General features: G+C 43.4%; 1 protein-coding gene across 1 annotated transcript in view; it reads left to right on the forward strand.

The window, feature by feature from the left end:
• Positions 1-10060: 10060 nt before the first annotated feature.
• Positions 10061-14212, forward strand: part of PRSS12 (serine protease 12) — a 75155-nt gene continuing 71003 nt past the window's right edge. Inside the window, exon 1 of the mRNA XM_050792347.1 lies at positions 10061-10740. Within this exon, the coding sequence (XP_050648304.1) occupies positions 10239-10740 (502 nt within the window). The 5' untranslated portion in view covers positions 10061-10238. The remainder of the gene's footprint in view (positions 10741-14212) is intronic.

Below are 14212 nucleotides of genomic sequence, written 5' to 3' on the forward strand. Positions count from 1 at the left end.
AAATGTGTGTAGCTTAATTTATTGGACAGGAAATTCTGATGCATTACAAAATACTTAGAGTTGTTTGTTTTGCAGATAGCTAATATAATTTAACTGAAAAACTTTGGTAATCTTTTTGTCAAATTAAACCATGGCTGTTTTGGTTTTGTTTTACAATTCTTTATCTTTAGCAAAAGCATTCTAATATGGGAGGCCTTACAAGTGATAACTTTTCAGGAAGCATCTTTCTTACCCAGATTTCTGCTCCTCGGGACTCAGTTCAGAGGGTGCCTGAAATCCTGTAGTTCCCTTGTCAATTTCTTGCATTATTTTGTCCCTATTAAAATGTTAACAACTCAAGGTTGGTTGACATTTTAAGTCTTATCAGGCATCTGGTACACTCTGGAGTCCTACTATGAGTCTGGATACCTAAATTCATGGATAAAATCTTTTGCTTTCTTGTAACCAGAAAAATAGTAGACCAAGAATGAGCCTGTTCATAAAGTATGGTGGGAGATGCAATTGTAGGGAAGTTAAAACACTTTTGCTTGGAACTGACCCTATGTTTTGATTAAAATGCTTGTTTAATTGAAAATGGACTTACTTATTTAGCATTTAGAAAATACATATGGCCACATTATAAACACAGTATTTTTAAATTCTCTGTTTTAGAGCAATTTTGCAGAATATAACTGTTAACCAGCCTCAAAGATGGCCCCCAACAATCCCTATCTCCTAGAATTCACATCATTGCATAGTCTTCTCCTGCCCTGTACTGGGGCTAATTTACTGTGTGAGTAATAGAATATGACAGAAGTGATGATATGCCATTTCTGAGATTAAGTTATAAAAGTATTTGTGTCTTCTGTCTTGCTTGTTCTTTTGGATCATTTGCAATGGGGAAGCCAATGTTATGTTTTAAGCACCACCATAGAGAAGTCCATGCAGTAAGGAACTGAGGACTCCAGCCAACAGCCACATAAGTGATCTGGGAAACAGTTCCTCTACCTCAATCAAGCCTTCAGATGACTGCAGTCCCAATAACATTTTTACTGCAACTTCATGACCTTGAGCCGCAGATTAGCCTCTCCCAGATCTCTGATCCTCAGGACTCTGTGAGATGATAAATGCTTGTTGTTTTAAGACACTAAGTTGTGGAACGATTTACTTTATGCTATAGATAACTCACACAATTACCTACACATCATTTACTGTGAAAAATCCATAGGCTAAAATACCCATGAAACATTATAACTTAGCATGAAATTCCTGCCAGCTAAAGAAGTATAAACTAGGTGTGGTAAAACCCAAATGGTTACAAAGGCCAGGCAAGTGGGGACCGTGGGGAACTGAGGACCATTTTCTAGGTCTCTGTAAGGATGGAAATAGCTCTAGACGTTTGTTGCTATGTGGGGATTTGGATTGTAATGTTGCCAGATCTTTTGATTTTTCAAGGTAGTACACATAGGTTGGTTTGGTCTCTTCCCAAGCATCCATTATACCCCAGATAATTAGTCCAAGCTGATGCTAGGAAGTTTATCCTCCCTGCCAGAGAATGTTTATTGAACAAGTATGTGACCCAATTCTGGTCAACAACATTAGAGGAAAAATCTCCAAGAAGGCTTCTGGGAAAGATTGCTTTGCTCCTAAAAAAGAGGTACAGAAATAACAAGTCTCTCTTCTTCCCCGGAACACAGGCTTTATCTGAATATGGTGTCTTGCCATTTGCTGGCACTATGAAGGTGAAGCTAACAGTAAGATGGGCAGGCAGAAAAAGACAAGGAGCCTAGGACCTCAAGAGCATAGTTAGTTAGACATTGAAGGAATTAAACCTGGGGAACTTGATGCTTCCTATTTTATGAGACCTATATGGTCCTTTAAAAACCTTAATGTAAGGCAACTTGAGGTTTATTTTACTTGTAGCCAAAAGTGTTCTAACAGTTACATAAGAGAAGCTAGAAATCAATAATTTTATGTGTGAGCTACTGATCTTAAAATCATTAATGAAATTTAATTTTTAAAATGAGTTGGGGCTGGGCACTGTGGCTTACGTCTGTAATCCCAGCACTTTGGGAGGTTGAGGTGGGTGGATCATCTGAGGTTAGGAGCTCAAGACAAGCCTGGCCAATATGGTGAAACCCATCACTACTAAAAATACAAAATTAGCCAGGCATAGTGGCAGGCACCTGTAATCCCAGCTACTCGGGAGGCTGAGGCAGGAGAATCACTTGAAGCCAGGAGGCGAAGGTTGCAGGGAGCCGAGATCATGCCATTGTACTCGTGCCTGGACAACAAGAGTGAAACTTGGTCTCAAAAAATAAAAATAAAAAAAAAATGAGTTGTTAGCATATGAAACATATCTGGATGGCATATGCATTTTGCTGGCTTCTGGTTTGTGATGTCTTTTGTAGACACTACACTACCATATTATTTAAAAAAAAAAAAAAGAAAGGAAAAAGCTCATTTGCACTTTACTTAAAAACCTCATTTGTTCAATGACTGTTCATTGGCTGCCAGTTAAGGACCAATCACTGTAGAGTGCATAATTCTTTACGTTAAAGAGCTTACAATGAAGACAGCTCTGGATTAATGTGATTATGAGTGTGAAATTGTGTGTGTACAGCGTGCCAGGCTAACACATATTTTGAGAGCAGAATTTGGTTAGGGAAGATTTCAGTTTGAACAGGGCTGTTGACAATTTTCAGGCTGACAAGAATTTAAGTAACTTTGGGCTTATTGTATAAGAACCAAATGTTATGTGGCTGTAAACAAGTTAATATAATCATAGTACGATATTTGAAACAAGGGCAATATTTTTATTCCATTGAAATCTGCACTGGTCAAATAATATCTAAAGTATTGCTTTTAATCTTATGAGCTACAGTTTAACGAGGATATTGCTGTAATTGGGTTTAACCAGAGAAGGGGTTCCAGCATAAAGAATCAAAATAAGAAGTGGTAGAAGGAAAAATAGTACATTTAGTCTAGAAAAAGCAGAAAAGCCCTGATAATTGTTTTCACATACTTAAATGATAGTCATTTGCTTAGTGTCCAACATAATATTTTTAATCCTGTAGAGTAGAATTGTTACCTCTATGTTATGGACAAGCAAACTACATTTTGAGAGGTTATCAGTAATGGATGGATTACTGGGAAGCTAGGATCCTGAAATCATGTTGTCACAGGGTGAACCCCAAAATTGGGAGGCCATGTGAGTTCTTTGCTTCATGTAGGAAGGAATTCAAGAGTGAGCCAACAGAGTAAAGTAAAAGCAAGTTTATTAAGAAAAGTAAAGGAATAACAGGATGGCGGTTCCACAGGTAGAGTAGCGACATGGGTTGCTTAAGTATACTTATGGGTATTCCTTGATTATATGCTAAACCAAAGGTGAGTTATTCACATGTTTTCTGGGAAAGGGGGTGGGAGTTCCTGAAACTGAGCATTTCTCCCCTTTTTAAACTACGTGGGGTAACTTTTGGACGTTGCCATAACATTTGCAAACTATCATGGCACTGGTGGGAGTATCTTTTAGCATGCTAATGCATTATAATTGGCGTATAATGAGCAGCCAGGATGACCAGAGGTTGCTTTCATTGCCATCTTGCTTTTGGTGAATTGTCAATGGCTTCTTTACCACATCTTGTTTCATCAGCTGGGTCTGTGTGACCTATATCTTGTGGAGCCAGTCCTGCTGACCTCCTATCTCATCCTGTGACTAAGAATGCCTAACCTCTAGGGAATACACTCCTCCTCCAAGAAACCAGCCCCTATTCAAGGTGGAGTTGCTCTGGTTTGAACACTTCTGACACGATCTTCATGCCTCCCCACTCCCAGTGAATTCCCCAGGAGACATTTATATGTAGAGGACAAGCTCAGGCAAATGCAAGCTTTTAAAATTAACTGGAGTTTTGCCCCCAACCCCCAAAGTAGTTTACTAGTAGCTACACCAAATAGCTAAATGGCACCTTTCCCTACATTTTGCTACAACTGTTACCCAAACCTCAGCTTTATGGTTCTTACGATTCCAATGATGAAGTAAAGAAAAATACAATAAGCAAAAGGAGAGAAAATAGGAAATGGATTACTTATGCTTATGCAGACTTATTTATTTTTATTTTTTATAGAGACAGGGTCTTGTTATGTTGCCCAGGCTGGTCTTGAATTCCTGGGCACAAGCAATCCTCCTACCTTGGCCTCCCAAAATACTGGGATTATAGGAATGAGCCACTGCTCCCAGCCATATACAGACTTATTTATACCTCACATGATAATACTACTAATGGACCCTAGTAATGTGGACTAATTACTGCTCTTGGATCTGCACCCTCTAAGTCAACACATCTCGTCTTTCTTGAGGATAGAGAGAAATTGGGAAGAAAAGAGTCTTTAGCATCCCCTTCTTGGCTATGTATTAGCCAAGAAGCTAATACATAATTTAACAGGGATTTGAACCCAGGTGGGGTGGATTCCACAACTGTTACTGCCCACTCAAATAACCTCTATTGCCCCAAATCAGTAGGAGGATAGAAACAGATTTACAGCTAGATAAAGTAGGTTTCTACCTGTAGGGAACTTCTGGCTTTGTGGAAGGGAAGATTTTCTGAACAATTTGGATTTTCTAGAGATGGAGTATGCTGGCTCCCAACTAGGAATTTCTCCAATGATTAGTTTTAAAGAAATAGATGGGGCCCAGCATGGTGGCTTATGGCTGTACTCCTAGCACTTTGGGAGGCCAAGACAGGCGAATTAGTTGAGGTCAGGAGTTTGAGACCAGTCTGGCCAACATGGTGAAACCCTGTCTCTACTAAAAATACAAAAAATTAGCCAGGCATGGTGGTGCATGCCTGTAATCTCAGCTACTGAGGGGCTGAGGCAGGAGAATCACTTGAACCTGGGAGGCAGAGGTTGCTAGTGAGCCGAGATTGTGTCACTGCACTCTAGCCTGGGTGACAGAGTAAGACTCCATTTCAAAAAGAAAGAAAAAAGAAAGAAAGAAATAGATGGAGGTCCATTTGTCAGAAAGTTCTGGAAAGATTCCTGCATTTGACAGAAAGTTGGAGCTTTAAGCCCTTTTCTACACTATGATTCTGTGATTCCCAGATCATTGGCAAGCAGTTCTGGTGCTGTGTTTCTTTCAATCTGTTTACTCTTTTCCTATGTGATCACAGCCCACTTACAACTAGAAGGCTGAGGGATTTGAAAACCACTAATTATACTTAGGCAAACTCTGGAAAAGTGTTTTAACTTGAGATACTTAGTATTTCATTGGCTTTCAGGGACAAAATTTGTGGAGAGGAAGAGAGAGAACACACAAAGAGAACAAGTGCTCAAGTGAGCAGAGCTACAGCAGCCTCATGACTGCCATCAATCTTAAAGCGGAAATTGCTGAGGTGCAGTAATAGGCAGAGCATGATGGGGAGGAAAAATCTGGACAAATTTCCTGCATCACTGATGTAGATTTTCACTGGGTGACTTAGTTTGAGGGGTTAAGAATTCAATGGCAGTTACTGATGCTATTCCACCGTACAATATGGAGTACTCTGTTCAACAGTTTACATGCATTAATTATCTCAATTACCCCTCACAGAGATCTAGCATGCAAGTACTGTCCCTCTCCCCTTTTCGCAGATGAGGAGCCTTGGGCTTAGGAGGTAAGGAAACTCGTCTGAATTTCCCTACTGATTAGTGTGCAGATCAAGCACAGGTTTGATGCCAAGGCCAAAGTAACCAAGTTTAGGAACTATATATCTAGAGTGTGAGGCATACACACACACACACACACACACACACACACTCCTTACCTATTAGTATATATAATTTGGGTAACCCCAAAAATAAGTCTGTAGAACTAATTTCTGTACAAGAATTATATCAAGTTTAGGTGAATTTTAAAAATCAATCCAAACTTCAAAAACATTTTGTTCCGTTTATGAACTTTGACCTTAAACCATGAGAAAAATCAAGATCAAATGACTCCTATGGTACTACTGTTGCAATCACTGGCCCTCAGATGTCCTCATGGTTTGGGGCAGGCAGAGAAGAGTGTGACTAATACAAGGCATAGGGAGAGACTTTCCCTGTATTGCCAGAGACCGCCTGCTAACAGGGACTTCTGACCCCAAAGCATTGTGCCATTCATTTGGCAATTTATCATTTATTTTCTGGATGTTTCTCTTATTTTTTTGAATTTTACATAAAATATTATATTGTCATCTAATTGTCTTTTCACCCCTCTATAGGCTGGACAATGTTCTATAATTTTGAGGCTCCTAGAATCCCTAGACAGTCCCTCATATTATTTGACATTTTTTTTCCTTTGATGTGAAAGAGCAATGCTCAGTGTTCTTTTGACAATTTTTTTTTGCCATCGGAATTGTCAAAGTAAATACTGTTCTTATGCCATCTGTTTAAAAGTTCTTAGCTTTTCCAAATACAGGCATTATCTAAATTGTAAATGGGCCTTTTCCAAAAGTTATTTTGTATATTGGTTTTTGGAACTCTGTAAAAACAATATATATTTCGGCTATGTTTCCAAATCAAACTACACAAGAGCTGTTCAGCCCATCACTTACGTGAAGTAAGATGATCCCCTAAACTACCACAAAACCAAATGTTCATGTATAACATAGCTGCTGTGGAAAAGTACAGATGTGCAGACGTATGTGTACTGCACCCTCACCCCCAAGACTGCCCACCCTCCCTGCTGTTGTGTGTGCAGGGAGACTCTTCCCTTCACTTCCCTAGGTTTCCAGCTGTGGTTCTGGATCTAAGTCCTACCAGAATAGGCTGTGTGGCAAAGGAGAGTTGAATTATTGGGTCCCAAATCAATGACTGAGGATTGATGAAATCAGAGGTGACAGAGTCCATTATGGGGGCCTCCCTGGGACTTCCAAGTGTTGCGATGAGGAGAGCCTGCAAGATGTCATTTGTTTCTTTTTGTCCCTTTCCTTGCTCCTTTGTTGCTGCTGAAAGGAAGGGAAAGCAGAGAATCAGCTGCAGGAGTTTTTTCTTTCTTTTTTTTTTTGGAAGAGTCTTCTCACTCTGTTATCCAAGCTGGAGTGCGGTGGCATGATCACATCTCAGTGCAACCTCAATCTCCTGAGCTCAAGCAATTCTTCTGCCTCAGCCTCCTTGTAGTTAAAAAAATTTTTTTTTGGAGAGACGGAGTCCCACTATGTTTCCCGGGTTGGTACTGAACTACTGGGCTCAAGCAGTCCTCCCACCTCAGTCTCCCAAGGTGCTAGGATTATAGGCTTAAGTCACTGCACATGACAAGGATTCTTACAGTTGTAGCAAGATGGAATTGCCTCCCCTCTCCTTTGGCATTGTTATCCATAAGAGAGGGTGATGAGAATCCTGGGAGGGAACTTTGACTAAGTAGTGCCTTAATAGAGGTAGAAGGAAAGAATTTCTTCCTGCAAACCCCTGTACTCTTCATTCCCCCAAACTCCAAACATGCTGTGATGTGACAGGTAGAAGAGGGAGAAATGCATTTCAGGGATTGAATTGGGAATTGGAAATTCTAAACATCTGTATGTTGGTAGCAGCAAGGAGAAATGAAAGAAGACAGGAAGAGAAAATATTAGCAGAAGAGGGGACTAATATGTCAAGAAGAGAGCTATTTAAGACAAACTTTTCCTGTCAAATAGAAGGCAAAACCCAAGCTGACGCCCTCAAACCATAATTACATAAATACCCTTACATTTTCTAAGAAAAAGTATGTTTTAAAACTTAAATGATGAAATCCGGATGTGGAATTTTCTGTGGGTAACTCCACTTTGTATATGTCAAGTTTACAGTCTGTTAAATGTTAAGAGGCCTCAGAGTACAGGGAAGTGGAGGAGAGGCCAGACTGCCCGAGGCTATGCTCCTCTCTGGAGCTCAGATCTAACAGTCTTCTGTTTTATTCACTTCTCTCTCATTATTTTCCTGTCTGCAAGGTATGTAGATGCATGGAAATTGGGTCTGCTTCTGGACCCCCAGGAAGCATGGAAGCAATGATTGCAGGGGAAGGGACGGGAGCAGGATTCGAGCAGTCTCCCCACAGTCCTAAAATGAGCCTTCCCTGGGCCATCAGGTGTGTAGCCTGAGGAGGAAGAGACAGTCAGAAAGAAAAAGGGCTGACCCCTAATAGAACTGTCGCCTATTATTTCAAAAATCTGTGATTGGTGAACTCTGCCAACCCTCACTAAAATCAACAAATAGACTACTCCAGATATATCTTTTATCTTTCATTGTCTTCCACAAGTATAGTTTTAACTATGCTTTTGGAGCTAGAAAAGTATTAGTAAAAAAATAATGGGTAAAAACAACTGGAATAAAAACATCTTGAATAAAGATTTGACAAATACATCCCTGGACTCTTAATATCATTTCTTTTACCCAGTTCTCTCTGAAGCAAAATCAAATATTTCATTAATAAGAGTGAAACAAAAAACAATAAAATGACCCACAAAAAGTAAAGGTTTTTTTTTTTTTTTTTTTTTTTTTTTTGAGACAAGGTCTCCCCTCTGTCGCCCAGGCTGGAGTGCAGTGGCATGATCTCGGCTCACTGCAACCTCTCCCAGGTTCAAGCGATTCTCCTGGCTCAGCCTCCCAAGTAGCTGGAATGACAGGCGCGCGCTAACACTCCCCCGGCTTTTGGTATTTTTAGTAAAGGCGGGGTTTCACCATTTTGGCGAACTCGAACTACTGGCCTCATGTGATCCGCTGTTCTCGAACTCCTGGCCTCATGTGATCCGCCTGCCTCGGCCTCCCAAACTGCTGGGATTATAGGTGTGAGCCACCTCGCCCGGCTAAAGATGGCTTATTTAAAGCTAGTAGTGAATTAATTCAGTTCCTAATTGAACCCTAGGTTTTAACAATAAATATTTGCATTTTGTTCAAGTTTTCTTCAGGGTATATTGTATCATGAGACAGCATTGCCCTCTCACAATGAAACATGACCATGCCAGAAAATAAAATGTTGCCTTCTTTACGGGCTTCCTTTTCCTTGTTAAACTTTGATGGCATAGTCAGAAACAACTGAAAGGCAAAATACTAAAACATCCAGCTCCAGTGAATTTTTTTTTAATTGTAAGCCAACAGTTTTTTGGAGCCTGCGGGAGGGAGGCGGGGAGTGTTGAAAGGGCCCTACTTAGTTGAGGTCGAGCCAACAGTGAAGCCTCAAAATTGTCAGCAGGCAGAGTCTATTCTGGAGAAGCAAATGAATAGGCTTAACTGAAGTCCCTTGCCCTGCAAAAAAACAGAGGCAGGTGCTAGGGGGATGGATTTTTGGATAGGATGGAAACCGGGACGGATGAAGTCTTCCCTGGTTAGAGAGGAAATTTGGTATTAAAGAGAGCCTCACTGAATCCCAATAATAACCAAACAACTGGTGGTGTCCAGGGCGCCGGCTGGAAAGTGGGAGGCAGGAAGCAGAAAGGCTCAAGCTCCTTTCCCTGAGTCGGTTCAGGAATTTAATTTCAGCCAATGTTTACTGGGGCACGGTGTTAGGCACGGGGATATCAAGCTGAATAAAACGTAGTCTCGTCCTTGAAGAGCTTATAGTTCAGTGACACGGCTTTAACATTCCTCGTGGGCTTTGATAACTTTTATGCTGGGAGTCGTCAGGGGAGAGCTGCATCTAAATCCATCCACACTTTGGTAAAGATTTCAAAACACAGGAAACAAGATACGGGGCGACGAGGTTGGAGGAGAGATGACGGCAGGGGCCGGTGCCAGACTTGGGAGCCGCCAACGCCGGGCTGTGCTGGTGCTGCATGCTGGCAAGGGGCAGCCAAGACCGTGCTCCGCGCGGGCACCCTCGGGCTCGGCCCCAGGAGCTGACAGTGCCGTGCGGGCGAACTGCGGTGGGCCTGGCAGGGGCCGAGCGGAGGTCCCGAGCCGCCTGCGCAGCCGGCACCCGCCCCCAGGGGGCAGAGTTCCCGGGCTCGTGCCTGCGCCGCTACCTGGGGCTCAGGCCCCACCGCTCCCCGCTGCGTCCGCGCCTTCTCTTTACAGGTTCTCTCTGCCGGCTGGGGCTCGACTGAGCTTCAGATTCCCCCACCCGCGGTCGCCGCCGGGGGACAGGAGCCGAGGCGCGGCAGGGCACCAGCGGCGGGAGGCGAGGTTGGGAAGGCGAGGGCGGTCCGCGCGCGGGGGCGGGAGGGGGCTGGGGGATTCGAGGGACGCGGCAGCCCCGCCCCCGCCCCCTCCTCTTCTCGCCTCCGAGCCGGAGAAGCTGGGGAGCATGGACCAGACTCCGCAGCGCTGGCACCATGACGCTCGCCCGCTTCGTGCTGGCCCTGGTGTTAGGGGCGCTCCCCGAAGTGGTTGGCTTTGATTCTGTCCTCAATGATTCCCTCCACCACCGCCACCGCCATTCGCCCCCTCCTGGACCGCAGTACCCCTATTACCTTCCCACCCACCAGCGGCCCCCGAGGACACGTCCGCCGCCGCCTCTCCCTCGCTTCCCGCGCCCCCCGAGGGCGCTCCCTGCCCAGCGCCCGCACGCCCTCCAGGCCGGGCACACACCCCGGCCGCACCCCTGGGGCTGCCCCGCCGGCGAGCTATGGGTCAGCGTGACTGACTTCGGCGCCCCGTGTCTGCGGTGGGCGGAGGTGCCACCCTTCCTGGAGCGGTCGCCCCCGGCGAACTGGGCTCAGCTGCGAGGACAGCGCCACAACTTTTGTCGGAGCCCGGACGGCACGGGCAGACCCTGGTGTTTCTACGGAGACGCCCGCGGCAAGGTGGACTGGGGCTACTGCGACTGCAGACACGGTGAGTGGCCTCGGGGCGGCCGCGGACACTCCGGACGGGCCCGGAGCTAGTGAGGCTTGGGGCCGGCGTACAGGTCTCTTGGAAAAAGTGACGGGGTGTGAGGTTGTGGGCTTCCATTGCGGGCTGTGATGGTGGGCTGCAGCTGGGTTACCAGTAAGGTATACTGGTGCTGCAAATCTAAGCCAGCCAGATGTGCTTGTGTGAAGGTTGTCAGGGGTGAGAGTTTCTGTGCAAGGTGCTGAGCTCTGGGTTTCTGTCCTCTGGCCACTGTGTGTGCGCTCGTGTATTGGATGACAGTGTGCTTTGGACGTCTGTTCTCTAGATTAGCTTACGTTGATAGGGTTACCATATTTAAAGAGGCACAGGAGGAGAGAAAGTTCCTAATTACTTGTTCTGGAAAGGGAAATGTTACATTAACGTGACAACCAAGAACCTTCCCTCCATTCTTTAGACTCTGATTTGGGAAAATGTGGTAAAATTTTTGCCTTGATTTCACTGTTGACCTCTGTTTTAAAAAGTATGGCGAAATTATGTGGCCAAAATCAGCCATATTCACATACTCTAGCTCAGTATAGGAAGTATCATTAGTGACTGGAAAAAAAAGAAAGGGAAAAGAGATGGAAATATTACTATCTTGGTGAAGTAGCAACTTGATATAGTCATACACAGTTTTCCAGAGCCATTACTTAACTTTACATGTTATATGTGGAAAATCAGGATTAGTTGGTAATATCAGGAGATGAAAGTGACAAAATGTTTTAGGTTTGTGGTAATAAAAGCATCCCACTAATAAATTTAATGTAAATGAATAATCCAGCTTTGAACATTGCTTCATTTTGAATTGTTGGAATTTTGTTGAAATTAGTTTTTTTTTCTTTAAAAACTGAGGAAGAAAAACTTAATATCCTCCAAAGTTTGAATTTCTTTTCAACAAAATATTTTTGGCAGCTTTCCATTCACATTGTGGGGAAAGGGTTTTCTGAATTGAGATCCTGAATCACATTGTACTTTGTACTTTTTGGAGGTAACTTGGAGGTTAGCTGTCACAATGTCATTCATTTCCTGGAGAAATTTTATTTATCAGTACCTTCAATTGCATTAGTGCTTTGAGTTAAGGAAAAGTGATAGGAAGGTTAAGATCAATTATCCTTCGTCCTTGGGAATGAAGTCATCGCTTTACTTGTGTTTCATGAATGGAATGCCAATGTGGCTATAAAAATATTTGAGGTGATGTCAACAAAGAGTGCTAGCATTGTCTCGTTATTCACCATGAGAGATTATTTATAGTAAAATCTTATGTTTAGCAAACATTGACTTTTTTTATCTTCATATTATTATTAGTTTTGTTTTTTTTTTCTTGAGACAGAGTCTTGCTCTGTCACCCAGACTGTAGTGCAGTGGCGCGATCTTGGCTCACTGCACCCTCTGCCTCCCCGGTTCGCCCCATTCTCCTGCCTCAGCTTCCCGAGTAGCTGGGACTACAGGCGCCCGCCACCACGCCAGGCTAATTATTTTGTATTTTTTCGGTAGAGACGGGGTTTTATCGTGTTAGCCAGGATGGTCTCGATCTCCTGACATAGTGATCCGCCCGCCTCAGCCTCCCAAAGTGCTAGGATTACAGGCGTGAAGCCAACCGCGCCCGGCGTACTCTTAGTTTTATGAATAGGTAAGAGTGGAGAATTGTTAGAGAATTAATGTGTAGGAGAGAATATACAACTTCTCTTTTAAGTACATAAGCACAGACTCAAGAAAAGTAATTTAAACTTAAAAAATGATAGTGATCTGTTGCTCTCTTTCTGACATAACTCTTAGCCTTATATTTCAGACAAGGAGAGTAACTTGTCCTTGGATTTCCTGCCACCACACCCTCTTCAGTTGACTAGAAATGTAAATCTTTTGAATGCCTTTATGTTCCTAGCTAACTCTCAGCAGACAAAATCCTCAAATACTGCATAATAGTTGTTTGTACTTCCTGGAGTAAAGTGATTGAACAAAAGAGAAACAAAAGAAACTACTCATGATGGGAGATAAATGCCCTTCCCACCACCACAAAAAAATAGGAGAACGATCAACTGTGTAATAATGAATGACTTTCACAGACTCAATCTCATTCTATCATTTACTCCTCCAGGTCTGCCTGGGCATAGCCTGTAGCTTTGAGATGACTGGCATATTCTCAACCTTATGGCTCTCTTGGTCCTACATTTCAGTTAGGAGTGTGAACAAAAGTTTCATGGAGTGGTGAAAAGAATATTGAATTGTGCTTTAGAAAACGCTGGTGTCTGCTTTGGCTCTGCCAGTGGCTGTGCACTGTTGGGTAAAACTCTTAACTCTTAGAGCTTTGATTTCCTCATCAGGAGAAAAGCAAGTTTTGAGTAAATTATTTTTTTTTTTTTTTTTTTTTTTTTTTTTTTTTTTGAGACGGAGTCTCGCGCTGTGTCACCCAGGCTGGAGTGCAGTGGCGCGATCTCGGCTCACTGCAAGCTCCGCCTCCCAGGTTCACGCCATTCTCCTGCCTCAGCCTCCGAGTAGCTGGGACTACAGGCGCCCGCCACCACGCCCGGCTAGTTTTTTGTATTTTTAGTAGAGACGGGGTTTCACCATGTTAGCCAGGATGGTCTCGATCTCCTGACCTCGTGATCCACACGCCTCGGCCTCCCAAAGTGCTGGGATTACAGGCTTGAGCCACCGCGCCCGGCGAGTAAATTAATTTAAAAGACCTTTGCAGCACTGAGCATGTACTCAAAACAACCTGGCCTGATCACATTAGCTAGGACTTACTGTGCATTCATTCTGTGTTGGATGCTGGACTAAACATTTTATGTGCATTTTCTCATTTCATTTTTAATTTTTATTTATTAATTTTTTGACAGAATCTCCCTCTGTCACCCAGGCTGGAGTGCAGTGGCACAATCTCAGCTCACAGCAACCTCTGCCTCCCTAGTTCAAGAGATTCTCCTGCCTCAGCCTCTTGAGTAACTGAGATTTCAGGTGCCTGCCACCACGCCTGGCTATTTTTTGTATTTTTAGTAGAGATGGGGTTTCACCATGTTTCACTAGGCTGGTCTTGAATTCCTGACCTCAGGCCATCCACCTGCCTCTGCCCCAAAGTGCTGGGATTACAGGTGTGAGCCACCGCTCCTGGCTTCATTTCATTCTCCTGGCTTCATTTCATTCTTGTGGCTTCATTTCATTCTTGTAGCAACCTTGTAAGTGAGTTCCTGCGTTTTATGGATGAAAATATGTGGAGACATATTATGAGGAGTGCAGGAGAAATAGGGTTAGATATGTATATTTTTACTTCACAGCTCATTTTGCTGTGTTTCTTTACACGTAATCCTCATTTTGTAGTTTATGGACTAGTCTAACAGGAAGAAAGAGAATTATGTTTGGCCCGATGCATGATTTACAGTCTCTTAGGCTTAAAAAATATCTGATATCTCTTTCTCTCTTTCTCTCTTTCTCTCTTTCT

The sequence above is a fragment of the Macaca thibetana genome, chromosome 5 (assembly GCF_024542745.1).
Source record: "Macaca thibetana thibetana isolate TM-01 chromosome 5, ASM2454274v1, whole genome shotgun sequence".
Classification (NCBI taxonomy): Eukaryota; Metazoa; Chordata; class Mammalia; order Primates; family Cercopithecidae; genus Macaca; species Macaca thibetana.